The 13,814-nt window shown below is 49.4% G+C and overlaps 1 protein-coding gene across 8 annotated transcripts in view; it reads right to left on the reverse strand.

Moving 5' to 3' along the window:
• LOC122540243 (kazrin-like) overlaps positions 1 to 13,814 on the reverse strand; it is a 719,824-nt gene that overhangs the window by 146,429 nt on the left and 559,581 nt on the right. For 6 of the 8 annotated variants that reach the window (XM_087980531.1, XM_087980530.1, XM_087980528.1 and 3 more), the window contains 2 exons: positions 13,476 to 13,646; positions 7,476 to 7,559 (listed from right to left, as the gene is read on the reverse strand). In XM_087980531.1, the coding sequence (XP_087836657.1) occupies positions 7,476 to 7,559; positions 13,476 to 13,646 (255 nt within the window). The remainder of the gene's footprint in view (positions 1 to 7,475; positions 7,560 to 13,475; positions 13,647 to 13,814) is intronic. The other 2 variants (XM_087980529.1, XM_087980534.1) reach the window with 1 other exon arrangement.

Consider the following 13,814-nt stretch of genomic DNA (forward strand, 5'->3'; position numbering starts at 1 on the left):
GAGGGGGACACAGTGGGGAGTGAGGGAGTGGGACACAGTGGGGAGTGGGGGAGTGGGACACAGTGGGGAGTGAGGGAGGGGGACACAGTGGGAGTGGGACACAGCGGGGAGTGAGGGAGTGGGACACAGTGGGGAGTGGGGGAGGGGGACACAGTGGGGAGTGGGGGAGGGGGACACAGCGGGGAGTGGGGAGTGGGACACAGCGGGGAGTGGGGAGTGGGACACAGCGGGGAGTGGGGGAGTGGGACACAGTGGGGAGTGGGGGAGGGGGACACAGCGGGTAGTGAGGGAGTGGGCACAGTGGGGAGTGGGGGAGTGGGACACAGCGGGGAGTGAGGGAGGGGGACACAGCGGGGAGTGGGGGAGGGGGACACAGTGGGAGTGGGACACAGCGGGGAGTGGGGGAGGGGGACACAGCGGGGAGTGGGGGAGGGGGACACAGCGGGGAGTGGGGGAGGGGGACACAGCGGGGAGTGAGGGAGGGGGACACAGCGGGGAGTGGGGAGTGGGACACAGTGGGAGTGGGACACAGCGGGGAGTGGGGGAGGGGGACACAGCGGGGAGTGGGGGAGGGGGACACAGCGGGGAGTGGGGGAGGGGGACACAGCGGGGAGTGGGGAGTGGGACACAGCGGGTAGTGAGGGAGTGGGTGGTAAGTCGGGGAGTGTCAGGGTAATGCAAGTGTTACAGTGACAGGTGAGACGTAGATCAGAATGTTAGTTACAGCTGGTGCTCATGAGTCTCGGCAGAACCACTATATACTGTGTTGATGCTAACAATAAGTTGCCTCGACGTGGACATTAATCAGCGACTTCCTCAACCCCATTTCTTGAATGTTCCCTGTCACCCTGGATCCCTTTCTAATCCACAGCTAAGCTCTCTCTGTGTTAAAGACATTCAGTGATTTGCCCTCCTTCTCTGCAATCAGTTCACAATTCCACCCTCTGGCTGAAGAAATTCCTCGCCTTAGTTCTAAAGAGTCGTCCCTTCTCTCTGAGGCTGTGCCCTTGAGTCCTCGTCTCTCCTACTCTTGGAAACATATTCCCCATGTCAGCTTTATTCAGACCTCTCAGTATTCTTCAATTCGATTCCCCCTCATTCTTCGAAACCCCACTGAGTCCAGACCCAGAATCCTCAACCACACATGACAAGCCCTTCAACCCTGCGATCATTCTTGCTACCTCCTCTGGGCTCTCTCCAAGGTCAGCACAACCTTCCTTAGATAGGGGGCCCGAAACTGCTCTCAATATTCCAAAAATGGTCTGACCTGAGCCTTATGCAGCCTCAGCATTACATCTCTGCTCTTGTGTTCTCGTCTTATTAAAATGAATGTGAACATTGTACTGGCCTTCCTCTAACTGATGAAGTGTTCAGCCTGAAACATTGACTCTCTTGCTCCTCAGATGCTGCTTGATCAGCTATGCTTTTTCCAGTGCCACACTTTATCAACTTTGTCTTCCTAACTGCCAACTGAACCTACATGTTAAATTTAAAAGAATCCTGAACTAGGACTCCTAAGTCCCTTTATGCTTCAGATTTCTGAAGCCTTTCCCCATTTAGCTTCTAGTCTATGCTTCTTTTCTTCCTACCTAAGTGGATAAACTCACGCTTTCCCACATTGTATTCTATCTGGCACTCCTTTCCCACCCTCCTAGCCTGTCCAAGTCCTTCTGCAGCCTCCCCACTTCCTCATTACTACATGTCCCTCCACCGATCTTTGTGTCATCTGTAACCTTAGCAACAACGTCCTCAGTTCCTTCATCCAGGTCATTAATGTTTACCATGAATAGTTATGGTTTCCAACACTGACCCCTGCAGAACTCCACTAGTCACCGGCTGCCAGCCTGACAAAGACCCCTTTATCGAAACTCTCTGCTCACTGCCAGTCAGCCAATCCTCTATCCATGTCAGTACCTTGCCCCTAACACATGGGCTCCTATCTTATTAAGCAGCCTCCTGTGCAGTACTTTGTCAAAGGCCTTCTGGAAATCCAAATAGATCACATCCACTGGCTCTGCTTTGTCTAACTTGTTCATTACCTCTCAAAGAATTCTAACAGATTTGTCAGGCAAGACCTCCCCTTGACAAAGCTGTGCTGACTCAGTCCTATTTTACTGTGCACTTCCAAGTACTTCACAATCATATCCTTACTAATGGACTCTAAAATTTTACCAATGGCTAACTGGCTGATGGTTTCATGTCTTCTTCCTCCCTCCCTTCTTAAACAGGGGTGTTACATTAGCCATTTTCCTGTCCTGTGGGATCCTCCTTGACTCCAGTGATCCCAGAAAGATCACTACCTCCACAAGCTCTTCAGCTATCCTCCTCCAGAACCCCAGGTTGTAGACCACCTGGTCCGGGTGACCTAGCCACCTTCAGACCTTTCAGCTTCCCCAACAGTTTCTCCTTAGTGATGGTCACCTCACTTGCCTCGGACTTTCCTGAAGTTCTGGTGTCTACCATTGTGGAAACTGATGCAAAGTACCAATTCAATTCCTCCACCTTTTCTTTAGCTCCGTTACTACTTTCCAGCCGCAAATTCCATTGGTCCAAGTCCACTCTAGCCTCTCTCTTCCCTCTTATATATCTAACAAAAACCACTTCTTTTATAATACGAGCTAGCTTACTCTCACATTTCACCCTCCCGCCCCCACCCCTTATAGTTTTTTTAGTTACTCTTCTCTGGTTTCTAAAGGCTTCCCAAACCTCTAGCTTCCCACTAATCTTCACCACATTGTATGCTTTTTCCTTTTGCTTTTGTGCTGACACCTGATGCATGGAGCATGGTTGCCTCATCCTCCCCTTAGTAGTCTGTTTTTTCTATGTTGGGATAAATTCTGCTGTGCCTTCCGAAGTATTCCCAGAAACCTCTGCCATTGCTGCTCCACCATTTTCCCTGCTCGGCTGTCCTTCCAATCAACTCTGGCCAGCTCCTCCCTCATATCTTTTTAGTTACCTTTACTCAACTGTAATACTGTTACCCGCGATTCCAGCTTCCCCTTCTCAAACTGCACGGTAAATTATATTATATTATGGTCACTGCCCACTTACGGTTCCTTCACCTTAAGCTCCCTAATCAAGCCGGCCTCACTACACATCATTAAATCCAGTATTGCCTGTTCCCTCGTGGGCTCTACCACAAGCTGCTCCAAAAAAATCTCGTAGGCATTCCATGAATTCCTTTTCTTGAGATCCGCTACCAACCAGATTTTCCCAGTCCACCTGCAAAATGAAATCCCCCATGATTACCGTCATCATCCTTTCTTAACTGCCTTTTCTACCTGTCGAACAGAGGCTCTTCATCATCATTCCTGATGATCAAGGTCGATTCTCCTGCTCCTCGGATGCTGCTCTTTTCCAGTGCCACACTTTTTGCCTCTGACCTCCAGCATCTGCAGTCCCCACATTCTCCCTGCCTTTTCTAGTTCCTGATTTATTTACTTCCCTATATGCTGCCTACTGCTGGAGGCCGGGAAATAACTCCCATCAGAGTCTTTATTCCTTTGCGGTTCCTGAACTCGACCCACACAGACTCTCTTTCACTCCTCGCACTATAAATTTAATTTAATTTGTTACGAACAAGGCAACCCAGCCTCCATCTGCCTGTCCTTTCGAAAGGATGCATATCCTTGGATATTTAGTTCCCAGACAGATCCTCCTTGCAGCCACGTCTCTGTGATACCCACAACATTGCACCTGCCAATTGCAATCTGTGCTACAAACTCGTTTACATTGTTTTGTATATTGTATGAATTTAAGTACAACACCCCCAGTCCAGCACTGACTGCCCCATTCGCAGTATTGTCCACTTATCTAGGCGAAAGTGAGGACGGCCGATGTTGGAGATCAGAGTTGAGAGTGTGGTGCTGGACAAGCACAGCAGGTCAGGCAGCATCCGAGGAGCAGGAGAATCGACGTTTCAGGCAAAGGACCTTCATAAGGAAGCAGGGCTTTTGCCTGAAACGTCGACTCCCCTGCTCCCCAGATGCTGCCTGACCTGCTGTGTTTTTCCAGCACCACACTCCCAACACTTGCCCCCTGTGCCTGAAGTTAGATTCCACACCTTCAGTCCTATCAATTGTGCTGGAAACTTCAATAACATCTGCTGATCCCTCCCCGACCTTCAATTTATTCCATCAGTCTCCATGGAAACCGTACCCTGCACACCCCACTATTTAGTTTAAAGCCCTAGTTGTACCATTTGCCAGGACTCTGGTCCCAGCATGACTCAGGTGGAGCGTGTCCATGGGAACAGCTGCCTCCTTCCCCAGTCCTGGTACCAATGTTCCATGAATTTGAACCCATTTCTCCCGCACTAATCTCTGAGCCTTGCATTTCCCTCTTTAATCTTGTTGATCCTGTGCCAATTTGCTCGTGGCTCTGGTAGTGTTCCAGAGATTATTACCTCTTCAGTTCTGTTTTTTAATTTCACCCCTAGCTGCTCATACACCCTGAGCAGAACCTCCTTCCTCTTCCCACTGATATCGTTGGTACCTAGGTTGACCATGACAATGGGATCTTTCCCCTCCCACTCTGAGTTGCTCTGCGGCCCAGAGGAGATGTCCCTGGGATTTTCTCAAACAGGTGGCTGAGGAGGAGTTTCAGATGACTTGCACTGTGACGACCATCTGAAGGGAGCATTTAGTGGCAAGTACATAACCCCAACGAGGGCACACGTCACACAGTGGTAGCATCTCCATCTCTGTGCCAGGGAGGACCCAGTTCAAGCTCCACCTGCTCCAGAGGTGTGTCATAACATCGCTGAACAGGGTGGATTGGAAAACATCTACAAACCCACATGGTACATGTATGGAATGAGCTGCCAGAGGAAGTGGTGGAGGCTGGTACAACTGCAACATTTAAAAGGCATCTGGATGGGTATATAAATAGGAAGGGTTTGGAGGGATATGGGCCAGGTACTGGCAAGTGGGATTAGATTGGGTTGGGATATCTGGTTGACATGGACAGGTTGGACCGAAGGGTCTGTTTCCATGCTGTACATCTCTATGACTCTCTGACTGTAAGATGAAGTACTGGAGAAGGAGGGTTAAGGAGCAGCAAGAGCTTAGTATTAATGAGTGCTGGCCATCATGTGTTCTTTACTTGCCACTAGCGTAAGTGCCCAGTGTTACCAAGGATGTCAAAACTAACACATTTATCAAATCCATAACTCTCAATGGAATAAAACAGCAGTAAGGTAAGAATCTTTGCCAGTATTTGCTGGGCAAGCCAGTGAAAGTTAATCAATCAATCCAGAGCTCATCAATCGACCCAGTCTGAATTCCAATGGATAGATTCACTGACAGAGATACGCTGAGGGAGAGTGACGAACGTCAGACATGGGCCTCAGGAATGCTCAGCGTACTTGTTCAGCAGAAACACCCACTGTCCCCACCTGCAAGCTCTTGGGAGGTGGGTCAAAACAACAGCCAGGAATCTGAAGCCTGTTGGAGGACCAAAGAAGCTCCAAGGGGCCACGGTCAGTGAAGAGGTACAAGAGGGTAATGGACTGTGAAACGTAGTCAATTTGGAGTTGAACAGCGTAGAGTTGCTGACGTTGAGAGGTAATTACGAGATTTGAAATGGGGAATGTCAAAGATACCTATCACCACAGGGAACCATTCATCTCTGGGTCGGGAATGTTACAGAAAAACCAAGAACACGATGCTGAAGGTGGCACGATGGTATGGAAAGATGGGCAGGTGCCAGTGGCATCGAGTTGCCCACAACTTGGTTGTGAAAGTATCACATCAGTCAAACCCTCAGCAGCTTGCACTCTCACTCCAAAGCACTATCCTCTTGGGTTCACTCACCCTCACACCTCCAATGCTGGGAGCCTCTGAAGAACAGGACATCGCTCCACTCCCAAAGACTGAGGGGCAAACAGTCCTCCTTGAGTCCAGTGCAGCAGTGAGGGGGTCAGGCATGATGTCAAACCAAGTCCGCCCTGTGGTGGCAATTCTGGAGGATGCCATCAAAGACCCGGGCACTACCCAAAAAAAAGAGGAGGGACCCTGACCAACATTTCAGCCTCAACTGGTCATTGCTGCCTATGGGATTAGCAAAGCAAAGAATAGCTGTGGCAGCAGTCTACACTACAGCTGTCTCTGCAAGTCAAAGTCCTTGTATGTGGAGTAGTTGGGTGATCTTTCTGATGGATATTGGGGGGGGGGGGGGTTAGTGTCAAAATGCTGAGGTTAGGTGTGGTCTCCTGTCAGGATATGTCTGGGCTAAGGGGTGAAGGGTGAACCTCACACAAAGGTTGGGAGTATACGTACATGTGTCTGTGAACACGTGTGTAGGATTATGGGACATGCCCAGAGAAGTGTCATGAAGCTAAAGGTCATTGCTCATTTCAGTAACTTCACTAAAAGTGAAGAGTTTGGGTTTGAAGCCGGAGTAGATGGGTGGCTCTGACACTAGCTCAAAATAGCAACAGTACCTGGCTTCCACATGGAAGCCAGGGGGAAACACTGCGGGGTTCCCTGCCCACCATGTGTCTGTGCATGTGTAAGGATGAGGCGGGAGGAATCCAGGACTGGGATGGACTCCATTTCTCACAGGGCACACAGCTATATATTATTCAAGATGGATCTGAACACCTCGACCTTTCACAGACACTGATATTCATACAGGTTACTTTGTTCAGAAGTTGTGATTAAAGGCCAAGTCAAGGTTGGGGTGGGGAGCAGGCACACTCTCTACCAGTCCACAGGCAGCACATCCCTACAGCACAGATCTCCAGAACATCAAGATACAGCCTGATCACCCAGAAATATCCACAACATTACAGATGGAGAAGGACTAGGAGAAGATCTGAGGATAGAGATTGACGGTCTGCTCAAAGAAATAGATTTTGAAGTTTTTTCTTTTTAATAAGGTCCTGTGTTAGCTGGGATGTGGGTGGCATTTACTGCTCATCCTGGGTTGGCATTGAGAAGTTGGGGGAGAACAACTCTCTTGACCTGCTGCAGTCGGTGAAGGTACACTCACCGTGATGTCAGGAAGGACTCACTGTGACATGAGGGAGGGAGTTGCATGATTGTAGAAATGGAGGAGAGGCAATAAGAAGTAAGTGTTGCATGTGGAGCCTGATCCTGGAGGCCCTGTTACTCAGGATGTGGAAAGGGACAAGGTTGGGGAAGGGGCAGCAATCGAGGGGATACGTATAGTTGACCAGAGTTGGGACAGGAGAGGGTGGGAGCAAGGGAACAAGAGTGAACATGGAGAAGAGCCCAGATATAAACCCTACCATACACTCTCACTAGACCAAACCCATCCCAAAGCAGGAGGTGTGCTACAGGAAGGTACTAATACCAGTCACAGGTTAGTAACAGGTCACAAACGTGCACACCAGCTCAAGAACCACGCCAGAGTTAGAAGTGGGCTACGGCGATCAATTGGTGCCAATTGTACAACAGAACACCACTTAAATACACAAAGTGCGTGATATAGTTTCTCAGTGCACTTCTTACCGCCAGCACCCGAGGGAAGGATTCCTTCTCAGCTGAACGATCGAAAATACGATATTCCATTTTCTGGCCCATACGGTTCATTATCTGGGGAGATAGCATGTCAAATAGAATGACCTAATGTGTTCTGCCCCTACATGACCTTTGACCTGACCTGCCCTCACAGATGCAGGCTAATTCCTGCTTTACCAGTAGGTGGCGAGGTTGGACCAGGATGCTGGAGGGTAACATACATTCCAGGAGGATAAAAGCGGAGGACTAAAATAAAGTGAAAGACGAAAGGAAGAAAAGAATAATACAGCAAGACGGAAGTCAGTGTATCATGGAAACTATTTCAGACGGAGGAAGAAGAGTGAAAATAATCAATAGCATGCAGCTGGAAGAAGCTGTACAAACTGAACAGAGAGCAGACAGCTACCAGCCAGGCTAAACCACGGAATGGCTCAGAGTGTTCACCCTCAGATCTCATCTCTCTCTCTCTCTCTCTCTCCGTTAGCCAGGCCTTACAGAAGGAAGGTTCTGCACCGATAACGCAACTGGATGGAAGGAACAAATCTTCAATGCACAATTAAACCATTCTATTGCAGCACCCTGAAGGCAGCGGCTAACTGAGAAGGTCAAGGGTGGCTCCCACAGCAGCCTGGGCTGTCTCCAGTCCATACCTCGGGCCACAGCAGAAGCTCCCAGTTTGAGTAGATGAATGCTCAGTGTATCCGTGCTGTGTTTCTCCCAATCGACGTAAGCCTGTCACATTTGAACAGGCAGAAACTTCCAGAGTAAGGGAATGTCGGAAGGAACGCCACACGACCGAATCTGGTGTTTGGCTCATTTCCATGATTAGACATCACCGGGATTTCCCTGCTATCCCACTGGGTTCAAACTGCGTCAAGATCTCCTCGTGCTCACCAGCCCCATATCGAGTTAAGGTTAATCAACCGGTTCACTCTGGTTGTGACATAACTCCTGGACAACTGGGACTTGAACCCAGGCCTCCTGGCTCAGTGACAGGCACACTACCACTGCACCACAAGAGCCCTTGGTCCTGTGTCTATTGTGGGCAGGATGAGGTGTTCATCTCTCAGGAGTCAATTAAAGACTAGCTTTAACTGTTTACAATAAAACTCCGGAATTAAAAGCTAGTCTCAATAATGCTGGCCATGAGACTATCAATTGTCCTTGAAACCCTACCCGGTTCACTAATGTCCTCTAGCAAAGTAAACTGCCATTCTTACCTGGTCTGGCCTACATGTGACTCCAGACCATAGCATTGTGACTGACTCTCAAGTGCTCTCAAGGACAATTATGCAACAAATGGGTAACAAATGCTGGCTCAATTAAGCAATGCCTACATCTCAAATAAATTTTTTTTTAACAAAAAGCAACAATTACGGCACGAGTGAATGGCAAACTGCTCGCTAAAATCTGCCATTTGACTGACATACTGAAGGCTTGGCTCACAGCAATACATTCAGAGCAACTCAGGGCTCCTTCCTCCCGCCAATCACAGTGAGGAGTGAGGGCTAACAGGGACTTCAAACTGCTGGGTACAAGGTCAGAGTTTCTACCTCACATTCTGGAGACCTTGCTGAGCAGTCCACGAGTTCTGAGTGATGTTTACCTGCGAAAAATAGATTTCCCTTCCGCTGTACCGTGCATTTTGTAAATTGTGCCAATTAAAAACCCGGCATCTTGCCAGCCCTCAGCAATATAAGCAGCTCCTGTCTGTAAAGCCTCAGCACTGAATTCTGGAATTAAAATAATGCATGAGAGGTCCCTGGTCACAACTGACACTGGACCTTTAAAGCTGGGCTTTAAGTGGGACCCTCAGCTGAGATGCAGTGGCTCACTAAGCCATGTTCACCTCCCCTCTTGTCACACTATTATAGAGCTGAGCAGGTCAGCCACATCACCCCTGCCCCCCCAACAGAAAGAACTACCATATGTAGGAGCTGCACCATCTCTCTGCTGGACCAACACTAACTGGAGACTTTCACGCAACATCAGGTTATAGTCCCACAGGTTTATTTGGAAGCAGTAGCTTTCAGAGCGCTGCTCCTTCATCAGGTAGCTGTGAAGCAGGATCATAAGACACAGAATTTAATTGCCTTATGGTCCAATATGTATTATGGTCCTGCTCCACAGCTATCCGATGAAGGAGCAGCGCTCTGAAAGCTAGTGCTTCCAAATAAACCTGTTGGACTATAACCTGGTGTTGTGTGATTTTTAATTTTGTCCACCCCAGCCCAACACCAGGACTCCCAGATACTGGAAAGTTTCAGTGAGTGACCAATAGCTGTAATCCTGTATGACGAGCAATGCAATATCCAACTAATGGCCCTCCCTGCTCTGTACAGATGATGACTGAAGAGGAATGATAAAAATCATAATTCATAACTGCCTTCACTGTCGGCAAACAAGAAAGAAATAAGAATGTGAGATGATAGATGATAGTTGCTGTTGGGTTGGGACATGTCCTCCCGCCATTACTTGGCCCTAGGTTTTGTATTGTCATTCATCTTCACCAGTCACCCCTGCTGCGGGTGGGGTAACACAGCAGGACAGGGTGATTTACTCCCCACTCAAACCCTTCCACCCTCAGGGTTGTGACTGCTAGCTGAGCAGACAGTCCACTTGTCTGTACGCCCTCAGCAAAACCAAGGCTTTGGCAACGTACACTGTCACATCGCTCCTGACTGAACAGGGCCCACTGTCCCAGAACATCACCCCTTAATGAACAGGACCCACTGTCCCAAAACACCCCTCCCTTACCGAACAGGGCCCACTGTCCCAGAACACCACCCCTTACTGAACAGGACCCACTGTCCCAAAACACCCCTCCCTGACTGAACAGGGCTCACTGTCCCAGAAAATCACCCCATACTGAACAGGGCCCACTGTCCCAGAACATCACCCCATACTGATCAGGGCCCACTGTCCCAGGACATCACCCCATACTGATCAGGGCCCACTGTCCCAGAACATCACCCCATACTGAACAGGGCCCACTGTCCCAGAACATCACCCCATACTGAACAGGGCCCACTGTCCCAGAACATCATCCCATACTGAACAGGGCCCACTGTGCCAGGGAGAACAGGTGTAGGCAGCTGTGTGCTCAAAATCCCTTTGAAAGGATATCGCGACATCCTGAACACTCGAGAGTGCACCAGCCTGTGTGTCTGACAGACATCAAAGTGAAGGAACTGAAGGGAATGCCAATCGATGGCAGTAGACACTCAATCCCATGGTCTGTCTGTCTATTTGTAGAAGCTCTGACACAACTCCTCAAATGATGCTACCTTCACAACTGCTAACACCGCAAAACCCTGACCTAATGTAGGAGCTATCTAGCACTTTCAACATTCACCTCTCCCACCAACAGCACACACTGGCTGCAGTGTATACCATCTCCAAGATGCACTGCAACAGTTCAATCCCATCCGAGAAAACAGGGCAGGAAGCCATTCGACCCATCGATCCTGCTCTACCATTCAACATAATCATGGTTGATCCCCTATCCCATCACCATCCTACTGTTCCCTCCCTGTGTCCCACGACACCTTCAGCCGCGAGGTATTGATTTCTTTCTTGAAACACATTGAATGACTTGGCCTCGAGTGGTAGAGAATCCCATAGGCCCACCACCCTCCTCCCCCTACCCTTTTCACAGCCAGGGCAAGCATCACCCCAGCCAGGCCATCCAGACCCTACCATCCCTCTCATCATTCTTGCTGCTGTGTGGACAAACCCGATCCATGTGGGGAGTAGGAAGCCTCTGAGCATGGGCCTACAGCCAAGAGGGAGCTTTAACCCAACCTGATCCAAATTTGATATGCGTCAATGAGTTGCCAGTGAACACATGACCAGTCGGTCCAATCCCTCCCCATACATAAAACCTACCATCTCAGGAATCAGTCTGGTGAACTTTAACCTGGTACTGCCTCCGTGGCAGGTATGTCATTTCCTGGATAAAGGGAACAAATTGTGTGCGGTGTTCCGGGTGTGGTCTCACTAACGCCTGGACAGCTACAGTAACATGTCTTTGTTCCTGTGTTGCAATGAAGCATAAAACAACCATTTGCTTTCTGCAGTGTTTTGCTGCAGCTGCATGATTGCTTTCGTCGTCTGGCGTTCAAGGGACCTTCTGGGCCCTTTGTACATTATCTTTCCCAAACTGCCACCATTTAAATAACAAGCTGCCATCACCTTTCTTACCAAAGCACTGCTTCCACAACAGCATCTTCCAGAGCCCTGTTTCCGATCGCCTCATAGGACAAGGGCAGCGAGAAAACGGGAGCACCATCACCAGCACTTTCCCATCCAAGCCACACACTATTCCCTCACTGGCTCGGGAACTTCTCAAGGAACAGGAGTACAATGCACCGACACCCCACAGACTGCAGAACTTCAGGAAGGCAGCACAAAAGGATGACGAGAAATGTTAGCCTTCCAATGACGCCAACTTCCCACAAACACATTGGAGGTATCTGTTACGGGGGTCCTGCACACTCCCTTTACACCCTACATTTTAGAAACCTGCTCTTCATATCAGCACTGTTGGGTTCCAAGTTGCTGTGTGCTCCTCCACAGTTTATTCTTCCTCGTTGCTTCTTTCTCAGTCTCCAGAGGGGATGCACGGCGACCCAGACCTTTTGTCAAACGGGGACTTTCGAAAGGGAGTTGACTAAAAGGGGAAATGATGGCGTGGCTATGGGGTCAAGCTGGATTGCTCAAACAAAGAGCTGCCACGGGCACAGTGGGCCAAATGGCCTCATTCTGTGCAGCGTTGTTATACAGGGTAACCTTGATTATCTGAACAACATGGGCGAGGAGTACTTTGTTCAGATAATTGAACGTTCGGATAACACAGTTTACCCAAGCATCGGGATCTTGAGATCTTGTTTGGATAATCCAAAATTTGGATAATTGATGTTCGGATAACCGAGGTCGCCTTGTACTTATCATAGATACAGAATCAGCCCATGGAGTTTGGACTGTCAAAAATTCACCCTTATGTACACCAGTTCTGCCTTGCGTCCTGTTTTTGTTTTAATGAGAAGATTGATGCAGGTGGTGAATACGGAACAGCGAGGGACGGTGAAGGAAGGGGACCCGGTTTGTGAACATCAGGAAACCGGGCCTTAAGCTTCAATTTCCCAGCTCTTGTTAAAACCTGCTCCTGGGCTCCTGCTCCAGCAGCAGGTGAAGGATAACCTTTAGGGCAGCTGGCTCCTGTCCAGCACGGTATCCATCCCTTCCCAGACAGCCGCATTCGCTGGCCATCAGTGCGACGGGACCGACCTTCCCGAACCTGCAGCTTCGTTTCCTTTCACCAAAATCCTCGCCGACCCGAGTTAAACCGAGGGCATTTGCGAGAACACCGTCTGCAGCAGAGAAATCCAGGCCTTTGGAAGCTCCGGGGAAGAACTGTTTCGGAGCGTCCGGTAACTCTTTACAAAACTGACATGACATGAAATGCCAGGGGCCAAACTGAGAGGGGGAGGGGAGTCTCGGAGGCTCCACAGCGTGTGTGTACCATCACTCACCATGTACACCAGTAACAAAATGACATACGGCAGGGTAAAGAAAACACACACAACTAACAATGCAGACAAATACAGAGGGTGAGCATGATGCTTCACAAGGCAATCCATTGCTATATTGTGTCCTTAACTCAATGTCCAATGCTGGTCTGTAACTGACTGCCTAGACATCCAAACCAAAGGATGAGAAACAATTCTAAACGTCCCATGATTTACAGGCAGCTCCCTACTGACTGAGGGCCAGTCTAACCTCTGGTTCTGAGTGAGAGTGAGCTCCTATTACAAGTGCGACCACATTGAGATCATTAGGAAATGGACAACACTCATTAATGACATTGGGGAAGGTGCTGTGTCCTCCCCCTGTTGGTCCACCTGGCCACAGGGTTCCCCATGAATTTCAAAGGGCTGTGTTCGTGGGATAACACTGGGGTGGGGGGGGACTCTCCTTCCCATCACTTACCATGGCCAGCTCTGCCTCCAGTTCCTTCGTCCTGTTTTCTTTCAGGTCCAGCTGCGATCGGAGTGCAGTCACGTGATCTGTCGCCTCCTTGGCCTGTCTGCGCAGCTCCCACTTCTCTCGCTCGAGGGAGTCTCTCTCTTTCGCCAAAACCTTTACTGCATCTTCGCTCTCCTGCAGAGAAACGGAAACGGAGTTGACTGATTTTGTCTTTTTTTTAAGGTGGCCTGAACTACAAAATAAATTGTACAATTAGTAAAACTTTTCTGAGCATCGCCTTCCACCTGCACAGATTGGAAATGAATCCCCCTCCCTACCCTCTGACACTGAGGGCCTGGCCCA

This window comes from Chiloscyllium plagiosum, unplaced genomic scaffold (assembly GCF_037043375.1).
Source record: "Chiloscyllium plagiosum isolate Xiang-an unplaced genomic scaffold, Cpla_swu_hap1 HiC_scaffold_37, whole genome shotgun sequence".
Classification (NCBI taxonomy): Eukaryota; Metazoa; Chordata; class Chondrichthyes; order Orectolobiformes; family Hemiscylliidae; genus Chiloscyllium; species Chiloscyllium plagiosum.